The 17,521-nt window shown below is 52.4% G+C and overlaps 2 protein-coding genes across 5 annotated transcripts in view; both read right to left on the reverse strand.

Moving 5' to 3' along the window:
- ARHGEF18 (Rho/Rac guanine nucleotide exchange factor 18) overlaps positions 1–2,268 on the reverse strand; it is a 52,359-nt gene extending 50,091 nt beyond the window's left edge. The window contains exon 1 of one of the 3 annotated variants that reach the window (XM_083421359.1): positions 2,083–2,268. Coding sequence is in view for 2 of the 3 variants with exons in the window: in XM_083421358.1 (XP_083277484.1) it covers positions 833–1,091 (259 nt within the window). In the remaining variant the exon portion in view is untranslated. Of the gene's footprint in view, positions 1–832; positions 1,681–2,082 lie in introns of those variants that run through there. The other 2 variants (XM_083421358.1, XM_083421357.1) reach the window with 2 other exon arrangements.
- A 2,081-nt stretch (positions 2,269–4,349) lies between these two features.
- Positions 4,350–17,521, reverse strand: part of INSR (insulin receptor) — a 58,140-nt gene continuing 44,968 nt past the window's right edge. For both annotated transcript variants that reach the window (XM_083421372.1, XM_083421373.1), the window contains exons 19-21: positions 11,396–11,525; positions 10,363–10,497; positions 4,350–9,506 (exon numbers count right to left, since the gene is read on the reverse strand). In XM_083421372.1, coding sequence (XP_083277498.1) covers positions 9,146–9,506; positions 10,363–10,497; positions 11,396–11,525 — 626 coding nt within the window. In that variant the 3' untranslated portion in view covers positions 4,350–9,145. The remainder of the gene's footprint in view (positions 9,507–10,362; positions 10,498–11,395; positions 11,526–17,521) is intronic.

Genomic DNA, 17,521 nt, shown 5'->3' on the forward strand with positions numbered 1-17,521 from the left:
AGAGCCTGAGCCTGGGACCTTCTTCCTGAAAAACAGCGCCTCTTGCCAGCCAGCGTTGGGCCTTTCCTTGGAGGTTTCGGCCCCCGCGGCAGCGACAAAAGGATCGGTTCGCTCAGGAACAGGGGAAGCTGCCCTGAACCGGTGCCAGAGCGCAGGGCTGCCAACACTGACTGGCAGCACCGGGGCTCTCCAGGGAGAGAGTCTTGAGCTACAACACCTCCCTTTGCAAAAGACAGAGTCAAGATTTGGGGGTGTCAGAGTAAAACGGGGTCCAGGAAAAGGAGTTGAGGCACAGGAGGGATTCCTGGCTACCTGGAGAGTTTGGCCCCTGCCTCAGAAGCAGCTGGTCCTTTGAACAGGGCAGGTGGAGGTTCAACAGGCACAGCCCAATCCTGCCAGCTACATCCAACCCACATTTTATGCACCGGTTATTTATTATGGCAATTTCCAGCCTGAAATACCAAACCCGCTACCCCCGGGGTTACGGCATACTGTAGAACTCCGGGAACAATGTAAAAACCACGCAGCATGCATGTTGAACCAACCTCGCCCCTAATTAAAACCGTGGAGGCAGAAATAGCAGAGCAGGTCAACAATTGATTAATGGGGTTGCATCGATTCATTCAGCAGAACCCACTTCAAAGAGAAGTCTCCTGAGGCCGGAGGACCCTCGCTGGCCGCCCCTTCCTCCTCCCTGGAAGCAGGAAGCCCTGGGTGCTGGCGGGGGTCAAAGCAAATCCTAGCACACACCCGCCCCCCGCCCCACTCTGCCGCCCTTTGCAAAGGCAGCCTCCACCCCACCCCGCTTGGCGTTGCCCTTTAGCCAGGTTACCTCGCTTGAAGGACCACCTTTTCATCCATCGCCTGGAGAAAGACGGCCAAGAGTGGTTGAGGAGCGAGTCGGCCATGGGGGGGCTTTGCAGGGGAGGCAGGCGGAAAAGAAGCTGTGAAAAGAAAGAAAGAAAGAAAGAAAGAAAGAAAGAAAGAAAGAAAGAAAGAAAGAAAGAAAGAGGGAGGGAGGCAGCTTCTTCCCGGGGAAGCCAGGGAAGGACTGGGAGAGAGGAGACAGGCAAGGACTTTGTCAAAGGCATCAGCTGATGATGGAGGAGGAGGAGCACAGGAGTAGAGGCAAGCCGGCTGCCTTGGCACCTGCTCGGGCGCGCCCACCGGATCGCACAGGCAGCTCTGGAGAGGCAAATCTGGATGCCCGCTGCCTTGGCATTTTGCTTAACGCCCTCCAGTGAATCCTGCGCCTTTCGCCCTCTGTGCACGGCCGTCGCATTGTGAGGATGGGATTTCCAGCCTTAACTCGGAACCCCCGTTTTCCTCCTGGCACGAAAGTGGCTCAGAGCGACAGGCGAAGCCTCGGGGATCAGCGCACAGACAAGAAATACCTGAACACACACACACGCAACGTACACACCTCGAGCCTGAATAAAAGGCAGGCTTTGTAGCGGCTGCCCTGCTTAAAGGGGGCACTTCGAAAGCCAGAGGGTGTCGCTGTCACTTTGGAAGCAGGGCTGGAGGGGTCAGGAGACGACTCTGGGGCACAGAAAGGGCAGGTCTCTCTTCACCCATTTCATCCATTTGTTAAATTCGTGCCCCGTCGTCTTCCTTTCCAGGAGCTCGAGGCGGCCTGAGCAATTCCCCTCTTTCCCATTTTATCCTCCCAACAACCCTGAGAGGTAGGTCAGGCAGAGACACACACACACACACACACACACACACACACTTGTGGAATAGAACCTCCCTCCCTCTTCCAAAACTTGGGCTTGGGGGTTGTATGGACTTTCTTTGAGACCGAGGCACTTGGTGAACCTGGAGAAGGGCGCTGGGAGGTCTGCTGGGGCGAAAGGGGGCCCGGCCCCTGCCCCTGCCCCACCCGACCTCCTTCTGCCCCCAGCCAGTTCCCCGCATCGCCTTCTTCCTCCTGCTGACCTTCCTCCCTTTAAGACTGTGGCAAAATCTTTGCTCTCTCCTCCTCGCTCTCTCAACCCCGCTTCCCTCTGCATTTTAACATCCAGGCTGAAGAAGCGTTCTGCTGAGCTCAGAAGCTTGCTCTCTCTGCGGGGGCGGACTTACCCAGATTCTCTTTCTCTTGCTTCCTGATGCCTCTTCTCTCGCTGGGCACTCGGAGCAGCCAAAAATAAAATGAAATAAAGGCAGTTGGCTCGCTAGGGTAACCAGTTCGAAACCAACCACTTCCTTTTCTCTTAAGAAACCTCCTCCCATCTCCGGAAGGTGAGACTGACTCACCCCTTCTTCATGCCACTCGCTTTCTGCTAATGGTCCTCCCTCCTTTTGTGGGGGCCACAAAATATACAGACAGCACCTTGTACCCACCTTGCTCAGTATTGCCTGCACGGACTGGCAGCAGCTCTGCAGGCTTTCTGAGCGACTTTTGTTACCAGGTTTGTTAACCAGGAGAGACGCTGCCAGCCTGTGCTGACAAACCTGAGCTCGATGGAGGGGGGGAGGATCTGCCATGGTTTAAGGCGGATGGAATGCTGTTTGGTTTCAGTTAACAAAGTCTACATACCGCTCAATTGCAATGGGACTGCTAGGTGGTTTTTCAGGGAATATTAAAACTATCAATAAAAACCACCCAGCAGCATTTAAAGATACTCTGTTAACGTTAACAGGCACTTATGGGGTACTAATAGTAACACCTTGAGTAGCTCAGTCCAGGGGAGCATGAGGCTATTGATCTCAGGGTTGTGGGTTCGAGTCTTACCGTTCTATGATTCTATGAACTTGGCCCGGCAGCAAATGTGCAGATCTCTGAGCCACAGGCGTTACAGGCCGGCAAGGCCTCACTCTTGCCAGCAGCAGCACTGCATCTAGCTACCGTTTGCGGGAAACATAGCGCGGGGCCACGTCAGGACTCGTCAAGGCGCCCGGCAGCCGCCACACAGAGCAACTGCTAATGTTCCTCCACTTCCCCCTTGTGCTAAAACTCACAGAAACAGCCTTTCTTCAATGGGACACCCTCCAGAGCTTTGGAGCTCCAATATTACACAGGCTGTGGGGGCCAATGGGAGTTGTAGTCCCAAGGCGCCCGGTTGGGGGAAGAGTCGCTGAGGAGGCCAAAAAGCAGGGGGGTTGTATGTACCACATTTCCAAAGGGTGTCCAGAGACACACTCCTGAAAGAAAGCACCGGCAGGGCTGGGAGTTCCTCTGGCTCATCTCAGGCACCCGGTACTTGCGAAGGAAGTTGGGCAACCGGACTCTGCTCTCAGCGAGATAAGCAGCCGTTTCTCAGCCTCAAAGCCACGGGCCGATTCAGCCCGAGGGACGCATGCAGGGCAGGTTCCCGAGAACCGGTGTGGACAGTCCTTAGCGAGATGGACCGACAAGCTGATAAGGCAGCTTCTATCACATCAGCCCTTGAAGAGCCACAGAGCTGGAAGGGACCCCAAGGGCCATCTAGTCCAAGCCGCTGCAGTGCAGGAATCCAGATGCTGCTTTGGGGAGAGCACCTGCTTGGTGTGCAGAAAGAACCCCGCTTCCAAATGCAGCTGGGGCTGGCAGACACCCCAAGGTCTTCGCCTCTGCCGCGGCGGACCTGCGTCGACAGAACTGGTCTAGGCAGAGCGAGGGTCGGACTCTGGACAAAGAAGGCAGGTCCTGCACCCCAAACTCTTGTCAGCATGGGCAACAGGAGCGGGGAGTCCTGAATCGATCGCCAGCTGCCCACTGCCAGGCTTTTAAACTAAGGTGCGACCCAGCTGTTTATGGGAACATGAACTGCATCTGTGCGACTGGTTTGCTATTCAGTTTGCGGGAGCAGCTTTTAGAAATCATGGGCTTCACAGAATCCTAGAGATGCAGAGTTGGAAGGGAACCCTGGGGTCATCTAGCCCAACCCCCAGGAACTAAAGCACCCATGACAGGTGGCTGTCCAACCTCTGCTTGAAACCCCCCCCAGGGAAGGAGAGCACGCCACCTTCCGACCTGTCAAACCACCAGGAAGCTCTTCCTAATGTAGTCAGGATCTCCTGTCCTGCCATCTAAAACCACTGAGTTGGCAGTGGGCTGCCTCCAGCAAAGCCTTACTCAAGACTCACCAAAATTAAGGGCTTAAATGACTCTTGAGTAGAACAGCGGCACTGGACACAAGCCTGCATTTCTTTATTACAGTATTATTATTATTATCATCAGTAATCCATTTTTATCTTGGTCTAATGCAACACTCCCTGGTAGCTTCAGGCTGGGAAGAGATTTTGTGAGCCTGCAAAGGGGCCCAGAAACAGCGAAGAAGGAGGCAGCAGCAGGAGGCTGGGATTTGCAAGGCTAGAAAACAAAGCAGCGTTTAGCAGCGCAGACTAGGACCCTTGGGAGTCGGAGGCATTCTTGGATAATTTATTCAGAATTTTGTTTTTGTGTTTTTTTAATATAAACAGTTAATTGTTCAATATTTTACACACAGCAAAGAAAAATCCGTTTGATATTCAAAGATACTCTCTGTACACATCACTGCCTGGGCTCCGATATGAAAAGCACTGACAAAAGAAATAAAAATCAAGTGGGCCTACTCTTTTTCTATGAATTCTTCTCAAAACCATGGCACATATTGATATTGATCCTTTTATTTTAAAAACAAGAGGTATTTTCTTTCCTTTCTCTCTCTCTCTCCAATGCCGCCCCTTCTCAGTGTTTGGGGACCATCCTCTGCACGTGTAGGGAAAGTGGGGCAGCGGGGGGGCTGGCTTCTCAGGCACTCCACGGCGGGCTTGGGGAACCCAGCGAGGCCTTTGCTTGGACCCCGGGGCGACCCAGGAGGCGGCCCCACCCTGTCCGTCCGCCTCGCAAGGGGGAAGCCAGCCCAGCTTTCTCCGTGCAGAGATCCGTTAACCTTTCCAACGTTCCGGCAATGGGGCAATTCAAAACGTCCCTAGGAAACGCTTGCATTGTGATTCTTTTTATATATATATAAAATAAAGAAAACAAAACACGTTTTAAGACACCTGGACCAGTCCTGAACAGCAGCAGCAGCAGCAACAAAAATCAACAAAAAGCAGTGTGTGTTGGTGGCGAGGTGATTTTACCAACAGGCAAGGCGGTGGGTAAACCCCCCTTCTGCTTCCGGGACAGGGCTGAGAAGCGCTCGACGGATTTCCACAGAAATAAACCGGGGCGAAGGAGCACACACAAGAGAGACGGCTGTGTCCAGCAAAAGTCCTAGAGAACACGCAGAGCTCACAGAATCGTAAGGGACCCCGAGGGTCATCCAGCCCAACCCCCTGCAACGCGAGCAAGAGAACTCCTGACTCTGACTCTGAAGCGAGCTGGAGTCCCCTCTGTGGGTCTCGCTTGGCAAAACGGAGAGGGATGCTTCTTCCACCCTGCAGGATCCTCCACGGGGTTCAGACAGAACGAAAGGCTGGCGAGTCAGAGTTCTCAAGGCAGGCTGGAACTCAAAAACCGGAGTTTGTGACCTTAATGGGAAACAACCTAAACGAAACCCCACGTGTGACTTAAGTCTTGCCAGTTGTTTGCAACTATTCCGAAGGGAGGCAAGGCACAACGGAAACTCCCCTCCATCCTGGCAGGAGGAACCGCGCTGGAGGGCAGCTGCTTGATAGTGGCTGCGGGCAGAAGGGGCAATTGGGAAGGCGAGGGAGGGAGAGAAGGCGGAGGACACACAAGCTGAGCAGCCGGCCTGGTTCACTTGCAGCTCACAGCGCCTCATCCGCAATCCCAGCACAAAGAGGTCCGAAGGCCGCGCCCGGCCCTTCCGTTAGACAGCGCAAGGCCCTTGCCTCAGGGGGCAGCAGCGGGATGGCAGCATCAGTTAAGCTACAGCTGCCGTGCAGAAGGGGGACCCTGACCGCCTAGCACCCCACTGGGCCAGCCTCCACCCTCACCCCTCGGCCAACATCTAGGGAGCTGCTTCCCTACCCCACCTCGTCTACGCAGCTCTGCGCCCAACGCAGGGCAGACCCATTGATGCCATCGAGGAACTGGACTCCGTTGGAGATGACCCAGTTTGCCCGGGGCATGAAGAGAGCTTTTTTAAAGCCCAGCTGCCAAGGAGAGGTTGCTGGGGATTGCAGTAGGACAAGTCCCCTTCTCCCCCCGTGAAGCAAGTGCTCAACCACTGAGCTGAGGTTCTCAAGAGGGGAATCTTTTCGAAAAGGGTTTTTTTTCCTGTGTGCCTTTCTGCTCTCCCTTCCAGCACCAGCCCCCCCCCGGCTCCCCTTAAACGGACAGGCGCTCTGGGCCCTTCTCCCCTAAGTGCAAGAGGCTCCGCAATATGGATAGCACCAAAAACTTTTGAACAGCAACGTGGCACATCTCTACCCAGGCTGGCAGATGTGAGGCCTCCTCTCTCTCTGTGCAAACTAGGGCCAAAGGCGTCAGGGGCGACTTGAAAGCTCTGGGGCGCTCGAGGCTCACTAATCTTTCAAATGGGCGCAAAACAAAATTGCAGACTGGCAGGAGAGACTAAGGACCCCCCTTCTAGGCATCTTCACACGATGGCCTTAGGGGTGGGTTGACGCCACTCTGCAAAGGTTTCAGGGCAGACAGAGAAAGCTGCTTCGTTCCCAAACATCGCACTTCCCGCTCTGTGCTCTGTCCCACCAAGAGATGCCCCTGCAGGCGGCAATAAGGCGCCAACGTTGAGGAAGCGTCGCAGGAGCGCAGCATGGAAGGCCCAGGAGGAGCCCACCATGAATGTGCTATTGATTGTGACCATGGCGCCCATGAAAAACCCCACCGCTCTGGGAGGGGGGCCCTTGAGGCAGCTCCTAACAACGGCCCTGCTTTCCTGGGAGAGGCACACCACCCCAAACAATCTTCCTCGCTCCCCAGCACACGCCCCCCCCCCATCAAATTCAAACCTCCATCCTCCTTGTGCTCAGCATAAAAAAAGAAGATAAATCAAGGTGCATTTTCAACGAAGGCAAGCAGAGTGGATTTTTTTTGGGGGGGGGGGCACAGAACCACCTATGTGTAATTAGTCTGTCCAGTACCCACAAGGCCTACAGATCCGCTTATTCCGTCGACTCGACAAGATCCATGTCGGTTTCTTTTTCTCAGAACGATTCACATTATAAGGAAATACAGGGGGTTTTTTTCTTCCTTTTTTCTCTTTTTTTTATAGAAAAAGCTTATTTCAAATGACACTGAGGTAAGAGAGAGGTTTTGGCGATGCAAATTTCAGCAGGCGAACAATCGCCTGGGACTGAAGAGGAAATCTGAACTGGGGAGGGGAGGAGGAGGAGAAGCAGAGGGCGGACCCCACAAATTCTGTGGGGCCCACTGACTGGAGCAGAAAAGCTCTAAAGTGCAACACTGGGGAGGTAAGCCGGGGGGGGGGGGGGAGAAACCCTAAAAAAAAGAAAACCCCAAGGGTTGAAGAGGGTGAAGTTCTTGCCCCCACCTCACAGGCGGGAGACACACAGGCAGATTGCACAACTGACCGGGTTTAGCAGGGCAGAAACATTTCCCCAGCCGCCATCTCCTCCTCCTCCTCCATCTCTGCCTCCCTGGCAAATAATCACAGCGTTTGGGCTTATTCCCCCCCCCAAAAAAAGGGGGGCTGAGGCAAAGGCACAGGGGGCACAAGGCCAGAGCAAGACCGTTTGCCTGCCTAGGCTAGTGTTGTCTGCACGGACCGGCAGCATGCTCTCCAGGCGGAGAGCCCTTTCGCCAGTCCTGCCTGGAGACGCTGCCAGCGGGGCGCGCGCCTGGGACCTTCTGCGTGCCAAGCAGGAGCTCTGACGGTGGGGCTGCGGCCCTTCCGGCAAGATGCCAGGCCTGGCGGCCCCTCAAGTGGGGGGGGGTGTTTCCACCCCCCGTCTATCCGGACTTCCTGCCTGCAGACCAGCGGCTTAGCCAAGTGGCTGCGGGACCCTAGGAGGCCGCGATGGATCCTGCGCGAACTTCCCACCAAAATTCCCTAGCGCCGTCTGCCAACTTTGCCAAAACAGAAACGCAAACGCTTAGCAAGTCTCCCTGTCAGGTCCACCACCAAGCAAGGCTCCCCCCCACCCTAGAAGGTTTTTGGGTGGGGGGGAATCGACAAAGGCAACAATAATTTATAAGGAGGTTGGCTACCTCGGACTTAAATATGTCACAACAAACATATATATATATTTATGTACACACACACACACACACACGGGACGCTAACCGGACAGGGCCCAAAGGGAGGTGGCTCACTCTGTGCTATTTTTAAGCCGCCAAAAAGCACTTGGGGGGGGTCCTAAAGGGGGTGTTGGCTACTGCTTTGGCTACCTCGCTTTGCTGGGGGGGGGACGACGACAGGGTGGGGGACCCCTCGCCCCAAAAGTTCTTCAGTATAAAAATAATCTCTTGAGAATCCATTCACTCCGGGGCGGGGGCTGGCTCTCACGCCCCTCCGTGGCTGGAGAAAACGGTTCTGTACAAAAAGACTCGCTCGCTCCCCCCATATAGCTCCGCGCACACACACGCACCGATTAACCCATTGAGAAAAGCAGCAGCAGTTGGTCAAATCGGGACAGAAAGACAGATCTGGGTGGGACACGCCTTAAGAGATCCTTCAGATCCTAATTTTTTTAAATTAAAAAAAAAAAAAGGAAAGGAAAAAATGGCAACGGAATCCCCTCCGAAAGAGGGGGACAGGCAAGAAGAGAGGGAACACGCTTCCGGGTTCTGCTTGGGAAGGTGGTTCTGGGCTGTCGGCGCGCTAAAGAGCCCCCCCCCCACCCCACCGTGGAACTGGAGGTAGGCAGAGGGGTCTCCCCTCTCCCTCCTACTCCCGAGAAGCCCCTCCCCGTCTCAAAGCCACAGCATTGTGCATGGGGATCCGGGCCAGGTGGAAATGCCGCAAAACGGCCGCTTGTGTCTTTCACAGACGAAGGCTGCTGACGGCGAGTCGACGTTTGCGCGCCCCTAACCTCCCCCCCCCTCAAAAAAAACCACCCCGACCCAGAAATACGACGTGATTTGCCTTCCCGGGGGGAGAAAATTCACTGTCCTTGTAGTAGTAATAAGAATAATCTTCCGCAACGATTAAAAAGTCTGTCTTTTCGGTAGAAAGCGAGTCCGCGGTGTGTCTGCAAAAATACTGCCAGTCCTGAGATTTGTGTGGGAGAGGAACCGCCGGGGCAGGGGGGGGGGAGATAAAAGCCGGGTGCGCCCCCACCCCTGCCATTAGGAGGGGCTGGAGCGGGGCATGGAGAGGATGCGGCCGTTCTTCTTGCTGCCGTTCATGTGTGTGTAGGGGACGTGCTCCTCGTAGCTGCCCTTGAGCGCCACCGAGAGGCCGTTGTCCCGGCCCAGGACGACGTCGTCCCGCTGGGAGTAGGAGGAGGCCGGGTCCAGGGGGATGCTCTCCATGTTCTCAAAGTCCATCTCAAAGTCCTCCGTCTCGGGGGGCTTGTTCTCCTCGCTGTAGAAGAAGGAGACGTCCCGGAAGGAGGGGTGCAGCTCGTCCTTCAGCATCTCAATCACCTCCGTGAAGGTCGGGCGCATCTTGGGGTTGTACTGCCAGCACAGCTGCATGAGGTCGTGGCTGCAGAGGGGGGGGGACAAAGGCACCGGGGGGTCAGCTCCCCAAAAACCGTTCCGATGCCAAATGGCCATCGCTGCCTCCCCCAAGCCCTCTGTTTCTGGGGTTGCCACTAGCAGCCCTGGGGCAAAGAAGGCTGAGACCTCACCCCCCACTAAAAAAAAGGACCCGTCTCCCTCTGCCACTAATTTGCGCCAAGGGGGCAGGAGAGGTATGGTGAGGTCAAGGACCCCTGGATGGTTAAGTCCAGTCCAAGGCGACTCTGGGTTGCGGCGCTCATCTCGCTTTCAGGCCGAGGGAGCCGGCGTTTGTCCGCAGACAGCTTTCTGGGTCATGTGGCCAGCAGGACTAAACCACTACTGGCGCAACAGGACACCGTGACAGAAACCAGAGTGCACGGAAACGCCGTTTACCTTCCCGCCGCAGCGGTACCTATTTATCTACTTGCCCTGGCGTGCTTCCGAACTGCTAGGTTGTCAGGAGCTGGGACAGAGCAAAGGGAGCTCACTCCGTCGTGGGGAGTAGAACTGCCGACCTTCCCATCAGCAAGCCCAAGAGGCCCACTGGTTTAGAGCACAGTGCCGCCTGGCTGCATGGCATGAATTCGCCACCACTTCCGGAAAGCGATGGGCAGGAGGCAAGGAGCCTGCCAGCAGGTGGCGCCAGAGCCCGCTTCTCCCCCGACTCCGTCTTAAGGGACAAGCCTGAGAAACTGGTTGGCAGGGCACAGGGAGCCTGTTCCCCCTAATGGAACGAACGCTGAGGTGTCCCCACCTGAGGGCAAAGGAGTTGCCTGGTGCCCCCCACCCACCCGGAGGGGCACCCCGAGGGTGGCCCCTGCCTCCCCTTCCCGACTCACAGCCTCTCGGTGCAGTTCTCCGGCTGCTCCAGGCACCCGCCGTCCATGATGAACTTGAGGACCTGCTCGTTGGAGAGGCCTTGGTAAGGCTGCTCGGCCAGGCTGCTGATCTCCCAGAGGACAACGCCAAAGGACCTGGGGGAGACAGGAGGGTGAGGGCCAGGAAGCAGAGGGGACTCCCCAGGCAGAGGCTGTCCCCCATGCAGCCGTTCCAGGGTGCCCCCCCCGCAAGGCTGGAGTCCCCGGCTCCCTGCTGGAGGGAAAGGATTCTCCGCACAAAGGGCGCAGAAAGACCCCCAGCCTTTGAGCTTGCAGAGCTGCTGCCAGTCAGTGCAGACCACACTGTTGTGACTCGGGAGAAGGCGGCTCCCCACACTTCCATTCAGAGCCACGGAGATTGGAATGAGCTGGGCAGCGGCGGCACGGCACCCGCTTCGCATGCAGAAGGTCCCGGGTTCAGCCCCCTATAGGGGCACCAGTCCATCTCAAGAGACAATGGAGCACACCTCCGGGGGTGGAGCCCGGAGGTGTGCTAAACTACTGTGTTAGCAGCACCGACGTGACTTCCTTGGGGGCACAACCTGGGCCGTGTGTCTGGAGGTCCTGGGCTGCCCAGACGGCAAGACCCCCCTCTTGGCCTCACTGATGAGGGCCAAAGAGAAGCAGAGCAAGATGTCTGGCACCTGCTTGGCTGCAGGAGTTGCTGCCCAACTGCCTTAGGGACTCCGCTCTGGATTTGGGCGAGGTTTACTCCTGAGCCTTTTCTCCCCAAACACCCCACAAGGCAGCGGAGGTTTCGGATCAGAGTTTCCCTTCCCAGGATGGGCCGGGACAAAGACCCCCTGCCTGAAACTCTGCAGAGCCGCTGATGCCGCCAGCCAGAGTTGGCAATATTGAGCCAGATGGCCTGACTCGGGACAAGAGCGGCTTCCTACGGCCTCTCAGGCCTGCAAGGAGTGCCAGCGTCCTCCTGCATGCGGCCAGGAAGGGGGGCTGTGAGCAGCGCCAGGGGGGTTGGGGGGCTCCCACTCACCAGACGTCAGAGCAGGCGGTGAAGACGCCGTCCTTCAGTGACTCGGGGGCCATCCAGCGCACGGGGAGGAGGCCCTTCCCTCCTTTGCGGTAGTAATCCGTCTCGTAGATGTCCCTGGTCATGCCAAAGTCTGGGGGTTGCGGGGAGAGAGAGGAAGAGGGGGGAGAGCTCAGAGGGGCATGCCTGGGGGGGACCCGTCCTGGGGGGCCACATTTGGACCCCAACCCAGGGGCCCCCACCACCTCTGAATACACGGGGCCTTCTCAATGCTCGCCTGCTGTCCGGAGACCTCCACTATTCGGTGATCTGGGAAAAGGCCTTTGGAAACGACGCAATACTGAAAGGTTTAGTTTATGTAAAATATGCAGGGATTTATGCTACGCCAAATGAACCACCCCCTTCATGGATCACTGCCTTGCCGGGGCGAAGGGGCTTGAAGAACTCAGAGAAGCTATAAACTATGCCGAGCAGGGCACCCAAGATGAACAGGTCATAGTGGAGAGTTTGGACCAAACGTGATCCACCTGGAGCAGGAACCGGCAAGCCACTCCAGTATCCCTGCCAAGAAAACTCCATGGACAAAGACAACAGGCATATAAAAGATATGACGCTGGAAGATGAGCCCCTCAGGTCGGAAGGTGTCCAACATGCTACTGGGGAAGAGCGGAGGACAAGTACAAGTAGATCCAGAGCTGATGAAGCGGCTGGGCCAAAGCCGAAAGGACGCTCAGTTGCGGATAAGCCTGGAAGCGAAAGGAAAGTCCAATGCTGTAAAGAAAAATATTGCACAGGAACCTGGAATGTAAGAACCATGAACCTGGGTAAGTTGGATGTGGTCAAAAATGAGATGGCAAGAATAAATATTGACATCCTGGGAATCAGTGAACTGAAATGGACGGGAATGGGCGAATTCAGTTCGGATGACTATCATATCTACTACTGTGGGCAAGAAACCCGTAAAAGAAATGGAGTGGCCCTCATAGTCAACAAAAGAGTGGCGAAAGCTGTACTGGGATGCAATCTCAAAAATGATAGAATGATCTCAATACGAATCCAAGGCAGACCTTTTAACAATAATCCAAGTTTATGCACCAACTACTGGTGCTGAATAAACTGAAATTGACCAATTCTATGAAGACTTTTACAGCACCTTATGGAAGTGAAACCAAAGAATGATGTTCTTCTCATTATAGGAGATTGGAATGCTAAAGTAGGGAATCAAGAGATAAAAGGAACAACTGGCAAGTTTGGCCTTGGAGAGCAAAACGAAGCAGGGCAAAGGCTAATAGAGTTCTGTCAAGAGAACAAGCTGGTCATCACAAACACTCTTTTCCAACAACACAAGAGACAACTCTACACGTGGACATCACCAGATGGGCAGCATCGAAATCAGATTGATTATATTCTCTGCAGCCAAAGATGGAGAAGCTCTATACAGTCAGCAAAAACAAGACCTGGAGCTGACTGTGGCTCAGATCATCAGCTTCTTATAGCAAAATTCAAGCTTAAACTGAAGAAAGTAGGAAAAACCACTGGGCTGGTAAGATACAATCTAGATCAAATCCCTTATGAATACACAGTGGAAGTGAGGAACAGGTTTAAGGATTTAGATTTGCTGGACAGAGTGCCTGAAGAACTATGGATGGAGGCTCGAAACATTATACAGGAGGCAGCAACGAAAACCATCCCAATGAAAAAGAAATGCAAGAAAGCAAAGTGGCTGTCCAATGAGGCCTTACAAATAGCGGGAGAGAGAAGGCAAGCAAAATGCGAGGGAGATAGTGAAAGATACAAGAAATTGAATGCAGATTTCCAAAAAATAGCAAGGAGAGACAAGAAGGCCTTCTTAAATGAGCAATGTAAAGAAATAGAGGAAAACAACAGAATGGGAAGAACCAGAGATCTGTTCAAGAAAATTGGAGAGATGAAAGGAACATTTCGTTCAAAGATTGCCATAATAAAGGACAAAAGTGGTAAGGACCTAACAGAAGCAGAAGACATCAAGAAGAGGTGGCAAGAATACACAGAGGAATTATACCAGAAAGATATGGATGTCTCGTACACCCCAGGTAGTGTGGTTGCTGACCTTGAGCCAGACATCCTGGAGAGTGAAGTCAAATGGGCCTTAGAAAGCATTACAAATAACAAGGCCAGTGGAAGTGATGGTATTCCAGCTGAACTATTTAATTTTTTAAAAGATGATGCTGTTAAGGTGCTACACTCAATATGCCAGCAAGTTTGGAAAACTCAGCAGTGGCCAGAGAACTGGAGACGGTCAGTCTACATCCCAATCCCAAAGAAGGGCAGTGCTAAAGAATGCTCCAACTACCGCACAATTGCACTCATTTCACACGCTAGCAAGGTTATGCTTAAAATTCTTCAAGGAAGGCTCAAGCAGTATGTGGACCGAGAACTCCCAGAAGTGCAAGCTGGATTTCGAAGGGGCAGAGGAACCAGAGACCAAATTGCAAACATGCGCTGGATTATGGAGAAAGCTAGAGAGTTCCAGAAAGACATCTACTTCTGCTTCATTGACTATGCAAAAGCCTTTGACTGTGTCGACCACAGCAAACTATGGCAAGTTCTTAAAGAAATGGGAGTGCCTGATCACCTCATCTGTCTCCTGAGAAATCTCTATGTGGGACAAGAAGCTACAGTTAGAACTGGATGTGGAACAACTGATTGGTTCATAATTGGGAAAGGAGTACGACAAGGCTGTATTTTGTCTCCCTGCTTATTTAACTTATATGCAGACTACATCATGCAAAAGGCTGGGCTGGATGAATCCCTAGCCGGAATTAAGATTGCTGGAAGAAATATCAACAACCTCAGATATGCAGATGACACAACCCTGATGGCAGAAAGTGAGGAGGAATTAAAAAACCTTTTATTGAGGGTGAAAGAGGAGAGCGCAAAATATGGTCTGAAGCTCAACATCAAAAAAAACGAAGATCATGGCCACTGGTCCCATCACCTCCTGGCAAATAGAAGGGGAGGAAATGGAGGCAGTGAGAGATTTTACTTTCTTGGGCTCCATGATCACTGCAGATGGTGACAGCAGCCACGAAATTAAGAGACGCCTGCTTCTTGGGAGGAAAGCAATGACAAACCTAGACAGCATTTTAAAAAGTAGAGACATCACCTTGCCAACAAAGGTCCGTATAGTAAAAGCTATGGTTTTCCCAGTAGTGATGTATGGAAGTGAGAGCTGGACCATAAAGAAGGCTGATGGCCGAAGAATTGACGCTTTTGAATTATGGTGCTGGAGGAAACTCTTGAGAGTCCCATGGACTGCAAGAAGATCAAATGCATCCATTCTTAAGGAAATCAGCCCTGAGTGCTCACTGGAAGGACAGATCGTGAAGCTGAGGCTCCAATACTTTGGCCACCTCATGAGAAGAGAAGACTCCCTGGAAAAGACCCTGATGCTGGGAAAGATGGAGGGCACAAGGAGAAGAGGACGACAGAGGACGAGATGGTGGGACAGTGTTCTCGAAGCTACAACCATGAATCTGACCAAACTGCGGGTGGCAGTGGAAGACAGGAGTGCCTGGCGTGCTCTGGTCCATGGGGTCATGAAGAGTCGGACACGACTGAACGACTAAACAACAACAACACTGGTGCTGAAGAAACTGAAATTGACCAATTCTATGAAGACTTACAACACCTTATAGAAGTGACACCAAAGAAGGATGTTTTTCTCATTATAGGAGATTGGAATGCTAAAGTAGGGAATCAAGAGATAAAAGGAACAACTGGCAAGTTTGGCCTTGGAGAGCAAAATGAAGCAGGGCAAAGGCTAATAGAGTTCTGTCAAGAGAACAAGCTGGTCATCACAAACATGCTTTTCCAACAACACAAGAGACGACTCTACACGTGGACATCACCAGATGGGCAGCATCGAAATCAGATTGATTATATTCTCTGCAGCCAAAGATGGAGAAGCTCTATACAGTCAGCAAAAACAAGACTTGGAGCTGACTGTGGCTCAGATCATCAGCTTCTTATAGCAAAATTCAAGCTTAAACTGAAGAAAGTAGGAAAAACCACTGGGCTGGTAAGATACAATCTAGATCAAATCCCTTATGAATACACAGTGGAAGTGAGGAACAGGTTTAAGGATTTAGATTTGCTGGACAGAGTGCCTGAAGAACTATGGATGGAGGCTCGAAACATTATACAGGAGGCAGCAACGAAAACCATCCCAATGAAAGGGAAATGCAAGAAAGCAAAGTGGCTGTCCAATGAGGCCTTACAAATAGCGGGAGAGAGAAGGCAAGCAAAATGCGAGGGAGATAGTGAAAGATACAGGATATTGAAAGCAGATTTCCAAAAAATAGCAAGGAGAGACAAGAAGGCCTTCTTAAATGAGCAATGTAAAGAAATAGAGGAAAACAACAGAATGGGAAGAACCAGAGATCTGTTCAAGAAAATTGGAGAGATGAAAGGAACATTTCGTTCAAAGATTGCCATAATAAAGGACAAAAGTGGTAAGGACCTAACAGAAGCAGAAGACATCAAGAAGAGGTGGCAAGAATACACAGAGGAATTATACCAGAAAGATATGGATGTCTCGTACACCCCAGGTAGTGTGGTTGCTGACCTTGAGCCAGACATCCTGGAGAGTGAAGTCAAATGGGCCTTAGAAAGCATTACAAATAACAAGGCCAGTGGAAGTGATGGTATTCCAGCTGAACTATTTAATTTTTTAAAAGATGATGCTGTTAAGGTGCTACACTCAATATGCCAGCAAGTTTGGAAAACTCAGCAGTGGCCAGAGAACTGGAGACGGTCAGTCTACATCCCAATCCCAAAGAAGGGCAGTGCTAAAGAATGCTCCAACTACCGCACAATTGCACTCATTTCACACGCTAGCAAGGTTATGCTTAAAATTCTTCAAGGAAGGCTCAAGCAGTATGTGGACCGAGAACTCCCAGAAGTGCAAGCTGGATTTCGAAGGGGCAGAGGAACCAGAGACCAAATTGCAAACATGCGCTGGATTATGGAGAAAGCTAGAGAGTTCCAGAAAGTCATCTACTTCTGCTTCATTGACTATGCAAAAGCCTTTGACTGTGTCGACCACAGCAAACTATGGCAAGTTCTTAAAGAAATGGGAGTGCCTGATCACCTCATCTGTCTCCTGAGAAATCTCTATGTGGGACAAGAAGCTACAGTTAGAATTGGATATGGAACAACTGATTGGTTCATAATTGGGAAAGGAGTACGACAAGGCTGTATTTTGTCTCCCTGCTTATTTAACTTATATGCAGACTACATCATGCAAAAGGCTGGGCTGGATGAATCCCTAGCCGGAATTAAGATTGCTGGAAGAAATATCAACAACCTCAGATATGCAGATGACACAACCCTGATGGCAGAAAGTGAGGAGGAATTAAAAAACCTTTTATTGAGGGTGAAAGAGGAGAGCGCAAAATATGGTCTGAAGCTCAACATCAAAAAAAGAAGATCATGGCTACTGGTCCCATCACCTCCTGGCAAATAGAAGGAGAAGAAATGGAGGCAGTGAGAGATTTTACTTTCTTGGGCCCCATGATCACTGCAGATGGTGACAGCAGCCACGAAATTAAGAGACGCCTGCTTCTTGGGAGGAAAGCAATGACCAACCTAGACAGCATCTTAAAAAGTAGAGACATCACCTTGCCAACAAAGGTCCGTATAGTAAAAGCTATGGTTTTCTCAGTAGTGATGTATGGAAGTGAGAGCTGGACCATAAAGAAGGCTGATGGCCGAAGAATTGACGCTTTTGAATTATGGTGCTGGAGGAGACTCTTGAGAGTCCCATGGACTGCAAGAATATCAAACCAATCCATTCTGAAGGAAATCAGCCCTGAGTGCTCACTGGAAGGACAGATCGTGAAGCTGAGGCTCCAATACTTTGGCCACCTCATGAGAAGAGAAGACTCCCTGGAAAAGACCCTGATGTTGGGAAACATGGAGGGCACAAGGAGAAGAGGACGACAGAGGACGAGATGGTTGGACAGTGGTTCTCGAAGCTACCAGCATGAGTTTGACCAAACTGCGGGAGGCAGTGGAAGACAGGAGGGCCTGGCGTGCTTTGGTCCAGGGAGTCACAAAGAGGCGGACACCACTAAACGACTAAACAAC

Source organism: Podarcis tiliguerta (genome assembly GCF_965153285.1).
Source record: "Podarcis tiliguerta genome assembly, chromosome: 18".
In the NCBI taxonomy this organism is placed as follows: Eukaryota; Metazoa; Chordata; class Lepidosauria; order Squamata; family Lacertidae; genus Podarcis; species Podarcis tiliguerta.